General features: G+C 39.0%; 3 protein-coding genes across 3 annotated transcripts; all 3 read left to right on the plus strand.

The window, feature by feature from the left end:
* The first annotated feature begins 665 nt into the window (after positions 1-665).
* Positions 666-1,872, plus strand: LOC144427223 (uncharacterized). The gene is made up of 2 exons (XM_078116087.1): positions 666-1,554; positions 1,641-1,872. Exons 1-2 carry the CDS (start codon positions 1,361-1,363, stop codon positions 1,870-1,872), a joined length of 426 nt encoding a protein of 141 aa, XP_077972213.1. The 5' UTR covers positions 666-1,360.
* Positions 1,873-5,086: 3,214 nt separating this feature from the next.
* On the plus strand, positions 5,087-7,016 carry LOC120339570 (uncharacterized). Its single transcript, XM_078116299.1, has 2 exons — positions 5,087-5,830; positions 6,406-7,016. The coding sequence occupies exons 1-2, from the start codon at positions 5,533-5,535 to the stop codon at positions 7,014-7,016; spliced, it is 909 nt and encodes a 302-aa protein (XP_077972425.1). The 5' UTR covers positions 5,087-5,532.
* Positions 7,017-7,298: 282 nt separating this feature from the next.
* Positions 7,299-8,183, plus strand: LOC144427224 (uncharacterized). The gene has a single exon (XM_078116088.1). The coding sequence runs from the start codon at positions 7,299-7,301 to the stop codon at positions 8,181-8,183; it is 885 nt and encodes a 294-aa protein (XP_077972214.1).
* The last annotated feature ends 2,938 nt before the right edge of the window (positions 8,184-11,121 follow it).

Consider the following 11,121-nt stretch of genomic DNA (forward strand, 5'->3'; position numbering starts at 1 on the left):
AAACATCATAGGAAATAAATTTTCTTTTGAAGGTGATTATTAGCTGAGGTGTCAGATAAAAGTCAAAATAAATAGTAACCGTTACTTATTCAATTTTTTTTTATTAGCGATTGAAGAAGAGCACGATAAAATCGAAGCAAGAGATTTTTATATAATCATTTCTTCGACCGTAATGTGTAGGATTGGAACCTGCAAAGGCACCCAGGGTTATCAAAGGTGAAGTAGCAAGCGAGCGTGTTCCTAATGCTTAGCACGATGCGCTACACCGCCGAGCCCCATGTATTTATTATAGGATTCAAGGAGTAACACTTCGGACCAGCCCAAATTTTTTGTTTGGAAGGATTGATAGTATAGTGAGCCGAATAGCGTTGGATTATTTGTGAATTGCTCACAAAAATAGCAAAATAAGGTTGAAAACGTAGGTTATCATTCGAATTTTGTGTAAAACAGAAATTGTGATCTATTGTACTTTTTTTACGTTTGTCTATTCATACTTGGCCGATAACCTGTAGCAGAGTCTGCTGCAATGGTTCTGTCTAGGTTTTAGTCACATATTTACGAAAGGAGACCCTGCATCTAAACAAGAACCAAATCATCGACTCATATACAGACACTTGGTTGATAATGATTATAAATTTATTTCAACTCCATAATCAGCATAAAAGACGATAAAATGTTTGGTAGGAACTTTTTATAGAAAAAGGACAGTGATTACAGAAGCCACGAATAGGAGTGAACAATAAAAATATTTGTTCGCCAAGTTGATTATGATAGAAGGTCAAATCTGGACAGTCAGCATATGTAGTCTACTAGACGGCCTCAAATGTTTGAATGCCATTAGTAGGCCTACCCAGAACCCATTATCATGAAAATCCATGTTGGAAGCCATATTTCCACGCAGGGTTTTTTCAACCAAAAGGCTCACATGCTAATACTGTATGTTGTGATATGTAGTTGGAATTTGCTAAAGTTTTCCAAGTTTATTCGAAAAGAAGAATCAATTAGAAAAAAATCTATTACAGAATCTTTGACTGCATTTGAATCATAAAAAGAATAAAACAGTAAAAAAAACTGTACCTATGAATTGATATTGAAGAACAGTGGAAATTAGGTCTAGTCTACCTTCGGTATCATTTAGCCTCAATTAGCCTTTGAAATATTGATATTCACAATCCAAAATGCTGAATGATGAAACAGATGTTGCATTGGATGAATATTAATATGGATCATACATTCGCAGGACCTATTTTTTAGTATCACAATGGAATATGGACATGATACAGTGAACCACTATATATTATATCTGGGTTGGTCTAGTCTACTTTGAAATCATTTGGTCTCAATTAGCCTCGGAGTAGCAATGGAATTGTTTTTTATTAATCTGAATGCTTCACAGATTCCCAGAGTTGTATGTGTCTGTTGTGCAATATCGCTCGTTCAGCAGCATTGTGTGGCACACCGTTTGGCATTGGCCGTTAAAGATGCTTACGCTGAGGATGATGCAATGCAACAATTGGACCATCTGATGAATTTGATTTATTCTTATTTTTGCAAGTAAGTTGGCGGCCAAATGTAAAATGACACGCAACAATTACCATTTGAATGTCCTTTAAATTTAAGTAACTGTCTCATTTTACCAGGGCCCTTGTTCGCAGATCCGGACTGGAGCAATGCATTGCATTTGCAATTACACAAGAAAAAGGTGTGCGCATGACTGCGATTGCCAAAACAAGATGGCAATCTCGCGGTGCCGCAGTCAAAGCCACATGCGCCACTTATAAATCATTGCATACGTATCTTGAAGAAAGAAATGTCCAGAGACAAGAACCTGCCGCTTCTTTAATAAGTTCGTATCTCGCGAATCAAGAGTAAATACAACCTTTTTTTACACAGATTAATACAGTTTAAACCCAAGACTGTATAATAATTTTATTTCAGGAATTCCTTATTGATGCACTTTATTCGCGACGTATTCGACCTGCTTGATCCCATCAGTAAAATGCTCCAGGCAGATTTTGTAAGCCCGCACAGAGCGCAAGCTAAAGTGAATATGGTACGATCGGTTTAAGTACTTTAATAGTTTTAATTAGAAATATTCGAATGGCACAATATATATATTTACATATCACAAGTCAGAAAATGATTGGTCAAATTTAGATCTGCACTGTTTTTGAATCGACATACCTGACTAAAGCGCCCGGAAAAATATCCTGGGGAAGACATATGCCGGGGGCATTGCTAATTTACCAACACGGAACGCTTCAATTTGAACCAATTGGTAGAAGCTCTCGTTCCAGGGACGAAACATCGGAATCTCTGACCGTTATAATCGAACGTGTTGAAGTAAAAGCTAAGAAATTTGTAAGTTCGTGTTTATGCTCGTTAGTCGTTATCGATATAAAAATTTAATAGCAATAAAATAAGATCGAGGTACAATAATGCGTTAGCAATTACTATCATATGAAAACGATTTTTATTATTCTTCGTAGGTGAAAAACCTTGTGAATTCGCTTCATCGACGATTTCGCAAAGTTGTTTGTTGCTCATATTGCTTGTCGAAAGTACGTAATTCCATTCAGAAAAAATCATAACTCATAAAATTCCCGCTTGGCGAAAGTCTTCGCAGCTGGTACCTCGGGGGCCGAACGAGGATTTTCTTTAACGAACATAATTGAGACGAAACACAGGTGAAAATTATCTTAACAATTTTAAAAGTATGAGAATTTGAGAAAACTTTTTACTGATTTAGACAATATGACTATATTATATATTTGATTGGTATTGATAAATATCACTTTTGTGGGAATAGGCTTAGCAGCAGACACCTAACAATGCTTCTGAGATGTGGCAGGGAGACATCCATAAAAACAGACAAAGCGGAATCATTCTTCATGGATGTCATGCAACATTGGAAAGATTCCAAGCTACGAACAAACGTGCTGCAGAAGCCACGCCATCCTTCGTAATTAAGGAAGAGATGGCCGACGATGAGGAATCGGCATTATTCATTTAAAATATAAATTATGCTACATCGTTCTCAGTTTTTTTATTCGTTCGTTTTTGTATTTTTATTTGTGAATAAAACAAATGTGTGCAATTTGTTACTTAATATCGAAGTATTGTAACTTGCTTTCGTTGAAAACGAGGGTAGGCCCCGGGATCTTTGGTGCGCCACTAATGCAAAATGTATGTTATGATTTGAGAAAAATACCGTCGTTACTTTTTAAAATAAAAAATTAATAATTATCCGATTGATTCTGGCTCCGTTTGCAAATCCTTTTATGCACAGTCTTCATGTGCTATGCAGGTGTTCTTTCGTTAGCGATGAATTCGCTTGTTTTGAACAAGGATTCAAACGAATCGCGACAGGTGTGCTTAGCAGGTGTCTTTCGTTATCGATGAATACCTTGTTTTAATCAAGATTTAAAAGAAACTGCGTTATCAGAAAGACTCCTTTTAATTCGTGATATTCACGGAGGGAGCGCTTTTCCCAGTATTTAAGCATTTTGAAAGGAGATATAACAAAAGCTACGGCACTAAACTTGTTAAAATCGGCAATAGCACTTTCGCACTCATCATTTCCTTAGAGTTAACACTGTTCATCACTATAACATTATTGGTCTTGTAATCTTCTGTTGTATGTAATTGTAATCGATAATAATACCTCAATAAACCTGTTGAGCTTATAAATCTGTTTTTTCTATGATACGACAAGCTTATGTGCCCCCCTGCCTTGCATGTAGAAATTGCATCAGAGACTTGTTGACTATCCAGCGACACCACTACTCGAAGATGATGTGGTGGCAAAGACTCCTGAACTGATCTATAGCACTTGGCTTCGAGCTCTAGCGTTGATTCTCTATTTGAAGGAGAACGCGCGGGCGGTGTGGCTCAACGGGCTAAGCGTTAGGAATACGCTCGCCACCGCACCTCTAACTACTCTGCGTGGGTTCGCAGGTTCGAATCCCATGCAGGGATGGTTATGTGCGAGAGGATTGCTGGACTCCTCGCCGTCGTTGGGTGGTTCACGTAACCGCTGGTCGGTTATGGCTTCCTCCACCACCAAGTCCATGCTTCCGAAAACAAACAATACAGTAAAAAACTAATCCCATACCCGACTTGGAATGGTAACCGGACGAGAGGCCGTGGTTCGCCATATGGATAAGCCGTCTTATCGGCTTTCCTCTCCCCCGGGATAAATATGTAAATCCTATCCTATCCTAACTAAGCAATGTCCTTGGTTACCGGCACCGTACTCTGTGCGGCCATATCTTTGAAATGTCGTTCCCATGGTTACATTACTGACGGTGCTCGGAGTCTAGTGTTGTACGTATTTGGTTTGACTTTTGCTGTCTTTTTTCCCTCATGATATAATGTTTGACTTCTTTCTCTCTTCTGTTTATATTTCTGTTAGACTAATTCACGGGTGTCGCTGCTCGTTAACCAGTTTTGGTTTCTCGCGATTCTTTTCGCCCTGAAATGCCGTATTTAAATTCCTTTATTATATTTATTTGCATGAAGTGTTTTTTTTCTGTTTGGTGAAAAAATAAATTACTGATAACTGAACCAAGATTGATGACTGAACCATCATGAACGTATCTAAAGAAAATACTCATCTGTTCATAATTACCGATTGCTGTAGTTTGTGCAATGTTTCCAAAAAAAGTATATAAAAGACTTTTTAAACTGCCCCTGCATTTTCTTTGTTTTCATGCTAAACCCACCAATTCAGTCCTAACTTTGACGCTATCGATTAGTCTATGACTGTACCGGAATGAACCCCGGGATGTCATAGTCACGCAAGTCTCCCAGTCCTATCACCACACTCGGATATTCTTCAACCATACAAGTTTAAATATCACCTTTCAATGGAAAGTTTTGTATTCTTCTCCAGCTGATAGGAAGAAAAGTTCTTGGAAAACCAAGTCATAGAAAAGTCGTCTTTGAGTACCCCAATTTTTGTATGTTGAATAGGCTTTTGGAACTAAATTAGATCTGGTAACGGCAATGTGACGGCAGAATAACGTTAATAATAGATCACTTGACAATATGTTTAAAGTGTGGCGGGACTGGAGTTGTATTATTTTTTATTATTTTATTTATATTTCTTGTCTGGTTATTGCATATGCATTGGTGTGTGAAGTCTGAGCCCTAATTCGCCCAATAGTTGTATTCAGTTACTCGACTCCAACCACCACTGCATATGTGAACTGGCTGCAGTTCGCAGCCTTCGCTCTTCTTTGCTTTTGCTGTCGCTGAGTAAGAACCGCATTTTGTCGCTCTTATTTTATCTGCTTTAAGCGTGGATTTTACACTATTTTAATAAAGTCTCTTTGTTTGCATCGTGAACTTCGAACCTATTTGTGTGTCTTTGCAGCACATTGGATCTTCTGAACTAATTATTACAGTATTACTAGACTGTATTAGTGGCGAGCACCTATCGGTATTCCGGTTAAGCCGTACCGGTACCGTTGCAAATTGACGAGCTAGCGCCAGAATTGAAAAATCAGACGACTTTTTGATTAAAAGTTCATGATGTCACACCGAAGAAAGAATTGCGACCAGGAACGAGATGTAATATGGAATAAAATTGCCCAGATGGAAACCGAAAACAAAGAAATTAAAAACATGAATAAAGACATACTAGTGGCAAATAAAGAAATTGGAGATAAGAATAAAGTACTAGAGGCTGAAAATAAAGAACTGGCTAGACAACTGAAAATAGTCTGTGCTAGTGTTGCACAACCTGAAGAAAGAGATGTTGGCATGAAGGTAGTACTCGAACGGGTATTATGCCGTCTGGAGAGCATTGACGAGGCCATGGCTGAGGGTGAGTTGTCATCATTCATTCCTAAACCTATTTTAAAAAACCCTGAGGTGCCTAAGAGTGTTGATAGGAATGGTGAACCAGACTGCCCTGATAATGAATGTTTGATGATGCAAGCAAGTGTGAATGGTAGCGTTACTGATTGCAAGGCAATCTTCCTTTTGGTATGAATAATAGTATGAGAGTGGATATCCAGCCTGACACTTTTGATGGGGATGGTATGTCTTTGAATGATTTTTTGTGTCATTTTTCATCCATTAGTACCTGTAATGGATGGACTGATAAAATTGCCGGTGTTCATTTTGCTGCATGTATGCGTGGGAAGGCTTTGTCCTTGTTGAATGAATTATCCCTTCCCGATAGGCACAGTTTGAGTGTTGCAGTGAATCACTTGAAAAAACGTTATTATTCAGAGGGTAAGGAATCCTACTTTGCTACTCTGTTTAATAACTGGAAGAAGTTAGCCACTGAGACGCCAACGGAATATGCCACTTCTCTTCGTGCATTGTCGAGGAAGGCTTATCCTTCTTTGGATGTTATTGCTCGCGAGAATCTGATTAAGCAGCGTTTCATTTCAGGTTTTCCTGATTTCGAGATGTGTAAGACTTTGACCATCAGGCAGACTCAGAGTTTGGATGAATTAATTACGGTGGCTGATGTATGTTATTCTATTGATGCTACGCACAGTGCACGGTGTAATCGTGCTAGTAAGCCAATGGTAGCTGTTGTGAATAATTCTGAATGTGATGATGGTGGGTGTGAATCTGAATTTAGTAAGCTGAGGAATGATTTTAAAGAGATACTTGACCAATTTCGTGTAATGTTAGACGAGGGTCACCGACCCCGATTTTCCCGTCAGAAGGGTGGTCGTAGGAATGAAGGTATTACTTGCTATGGTTGTGGTGCCGAGGGTCACATATGTAGGAATTGCCCTGAGAATCAGTGCCAGAGATGTCATGGCAGAGGTCATATAGCTTCTCAGTGTGATCGATATTATGTTCCACAGAATTCGCAGCCTTCTGCTTATTCGGCCCAGCAAACGGCCAGTGGCCATGTAGGAAATTTTTCTCAAGGGAATAGCTCCAATTCTGTCTGGGGTGGGAATGGTCAAACTCGTGATGGTGGTAATATTCCCCAGTTTCACCCTGCTCCCAAGAATAATGATATGCCTTTAAACAGAAATCAGTAGCACGGGGGCTGCTACTGCTACTCAGCTGCTACTGGAAAAATGTCGAATTTATGCATGGACCAAGACTTTGATAATTTGATTTGTTTTTTGAGATTACCCACTAGCTGGTATGCTATGGTTGATGTGAATGGCATTACTGTACGTTTTCTTATTGATTTTGGTAGTGCTGCTACGCTTATAGATTATGCAGTTTTTTGTTCTATTGGTGAAAAGGAGTGTGATTTGTCTCCTTGTAATGTTTGTTTTTAAACTGCTAATGGAACTTCTCTGAAAGCTCGTGGTATGATTGATTTGAAAATTTGTATTGATTCTGTGTTTGCTGTTCAGAGAGTAATTGTTGCTGATCTTGGTGCCCCCTATGGTTTGCTTGAAATGGATTATTTCCAAGAGCATGACTGTGTTTTGCATATGTCTGTAGGTCAAATGGAAGTTGATGGTAAAACTGCTTCCCTGACTAAGCCTGTTTCGTCGGTTCCTAGTTGTAGAATTGTTGTAGATAAATGTGTGACTGTTCCCAGAGAGAGTGAGATGGTGATTTATGGTCGTTTGAATTGCCCATGGAAACCCAATAGTGACGTCATACCTGTGGCAGAGGCTGCGTGTGTGTTTGAGAGCGAGTATGGCCATCATGGTTTATTTTTATTTCCCGGAGTGGTGAACGCCTCATGCTCTTTAGTGCCTCTCATGGTGGTCAATGTTAGCAAGGAAGTGGTAGAAATACCTGCGGATTTGCTTATCGGTTTACTATGCCCAAGAGAAAACCTGACTGTCTCTTCTCTGGAACAAGTGGTGCCTGGTGATGTCATGAACACCAAGGAACTACCTGAACATTTAAAGAAGCTCGTCGACGATCCAGAAGATGTAACGGTTGAACAACGTCAAAGTGTTCGTGATTTGCTTGTCGAATTTCAGGATGTTTTTGCTGGTCCTGATGGCAAACTGGGACGAACTTCTATAGTCAAACATAAGATTAAAACATCAACATCTGAACCAATCAAAGTTCCACCGCGACGTATGGGATGGGCGAAGAGAGAAATCGCAGAGAAACAAGTACAGAGCATGCTTGATCAAGGTGTAATAGAACCGAGTGAAAGTCCCTATAATTCGTCTATTGTTCTCGTTGAAGTTGTCGTTTTTGTATCGATTTCCGGAAAATTAATCTGGTAACCATCAAAGATGCCTACAGTTTGCCAAGAATTGATGATATTTTGGATGCATTGGGTAAAGCAAAGTGGTTTTCATCGTTGTACTTGGCGAGTGGGTACTGGCAAGTAAAACTCGACCCAGAAGATCGGGAAAAAACAGCATTCAGCTTGCCAGGAAATAATCATATTCAATTCCGTGTTTTTGCCTTCGGTCTGGCCAATGAGCAGCTTACGTGAAGTTTTTGTAAGAATTCGTGCTGCTGGACTTAAATTCAAGCCGGAGACGTGTAACCATTTTCGTCGTAAAGTGGAATATTTGGGACATGTAATATCTGAATATGGTGTAAGCTGTAGCGATGGAAAAATTGCTGCTGTTCGTGATTGGCCCAAGCCTGCTAATGTCAAAGAATTGCAGTCATTTTTTGGATTTTGTAAAAATTACAGACAATTTGTTGAAGATTTTTCCACCATTGCACATCCTCTTGTTCATCTGACGAAGAAGAAAGTAGAATTTGCATGGACAAAGCTGTGTGATGTCGCTTTTCTTCGCTTGAAAGAACTTTTAGTTCGTGCTCCTGTTTTATCATTTCCACAGGAAGACGGAGACGAATTCATATTAGATACTGATTGTTCTGGTTTTGGAGCTGGCGCAGTTTTAGGTCTAATTCAGAATGTCGAGGAAGAAGTCATTGCGTATGCCAGCGTTACCCTTAACAAGGCACAGAAGAGATATTGTGCAACGTATCGAGAACTTTTATGCGTTGCAGTGGGTAGCTCAATAGTGTTATGCAGTGGTCGGCAAACTTCATGTACTTGCGGGCCAAATATAGACATCTCCGGTAGCGCGCGGGCCGCAATATTTCCGCCTTCGAACAATCGCTACCATAATTAAACTTCAAATTATGGCGCATTCGCATTGCTACCCTTCTATTGCTGTGTTAAAAGCCTGCCCCAATGAGATGTATATGTGGCGTTTTATTATTATCCAACAATACATTGTTTTTATGTACTTATTATCAATGTGAAAGATGATGTTATTATGGCAACACGTCGTCCAAATGATGATCTGACAGGCGAGTACGAAATTTAATCTAAGTGTAATGCATTTTAGATAAAGCTGCTTAAGGTTAAGGCCATAAGTTCTTCCGAACGTGCACATTACACGTTTTGCAAAGTCGCACAGATGAGCTGTGTCGCAGTCCCGGGTCTCGTGGTCGAATTTTCGACGACTCGTTTCGTAACGAGTTTAATTAACATTGAAACCCTTAACAACTGCGATACTGACTAGGCACATCGAGCAAACCGGTTTGGAATGCGCAAAAAAAAAAAAATTTCCGTTCAAGCACTATGGAATGCTCGACCCGCGTCGCTCCGTTTTCCAGACATTTTAAAAATCAAAATTAACTCGAACGACATACAACTGACGCTACTTGTTACATAAGAAGCTCCGTACAGCAGCACTTGTCACCACATAAATCCGTGTAGAAACAATAATAAATTTGGGATTCATTTTTGTTTTATTTATTAAATGTCGGGTCGTTCAAGGGCCGCAACAAATTAGTTCGCGGGCCGCATTTTTTCCGACCCCTGGTGTTGTGTTTGTCTGGTTTACTGTTGGTTGCTGTTTTTTAGTCGTAGGGTTTGTGGTTAGATTGTAGAGGTTTTATTAAGGCATTGTCCGTTTTTGTGTCACCTCTCTGCGGACCGGCAGTAACCTTTCCGCGGACCGGCGATGGGCCGCGGCCCTGTGGTTGCCGACCACTGGTCTATGTGAAAGAATGAATAAGACCTTGCAGCAAATGCTTAAAGCATTTGTGAATTCTAGTCGCACAGACTGGGATGAACACATTCCTTATCTTTTAATGGCTTATAGATCTACTGTACATGAAAGTACAGGTTTTACTCCAAATCGTTTAATGTTAGGCCGTGAAATTTCATTGCCGACTGATTTACTTTTTGGTAAACCTCCTGATCATAATGTCCCTAAGTGTTATGATGAATTTGTTGAATGGTTTGATAATGCTACATCTGAAGCTTTTGAATTTGCTAGAGAACAGTTAGGTAAATCTGCTGTTCGACAGAAACGTAATTTTAATGCAACTGTTAAGCCTTTATCTTTTAATGTTGGAGATCTTGTGTGGTATTTTTATCCTCCTAAGAGTAGAAAACTTTCTGGAAAACTGGTTGGATAGGACCTTTTGAAGTGTTAGATTGTTTTTCTCATTTTGTTTATCGTATTAAGAATGTTAACACTGGTAATTGTAGAATAGCTCATGTTGATCATCTTCGTTTATATTTGATGGAAGATTGTGACAATTTACCTAATATTAATGCCGATTTCCGAGACAATATTGCTATTTCCAATGATGATGTACAGGATGTTGTTATTCCTGTTGGAGTTGAACCAGAAGTTAATTTAGATTTGCCTGTAGGGGGGTCTGATGAAAATCAGGTTGTTACTCGTTCTGGTAGGACAAGGCGTAACCTGCCTACTTGGATGATTTTCATACCTAATTTATGGTTTTGTAACATTTTGTTTTGAATTACGATGGGAGTTGTGCTATAATGTATATATTTTGGTAGGACTAGTTAGTGTTTTTAGATAGGGTTTATTTGATTTTGTAGTTGGGAATTTTTTGTGTTTTTATTGTGTATTTTGTAAATAGTATGCTTTGTATTTGTCATACTTTCAGGAGTGCTTTCTACTGTTTGATATTTCGTTCCACTGTGTTTCATATTTTGCTAATACCTGCCGATGGACATACACATTGTGTTTTTACGAGTTTTGCATTCTTACTGTGTTTAATACCTTTCTTCGGGGATGTTTTTATTTTTTGAGAGTAAATTTTTTGTGAATTTTCTCTAATGAAAAGGGGGGTATTGTGGAGGGACTGGAGTATTATTTTTTGTTGTTCATTATTTTATTTATATTTCTTGTCTGGTTATTGCATATGCATTGG

This window comes from Styela clava, chromosome 9 (genome assembly GCF_964204865.1).
Source record: "Styela clava chromosome 9, kaStyClav1.hap1.2, whole genome shotgun sequence".
In the NCBI taxonomy this organism is placed as follows: Eukaryota; Metazoa; Chordata; class Ascidiacea; order Stolidobranchia; family Styelidae; genus Styela; species Styela clava.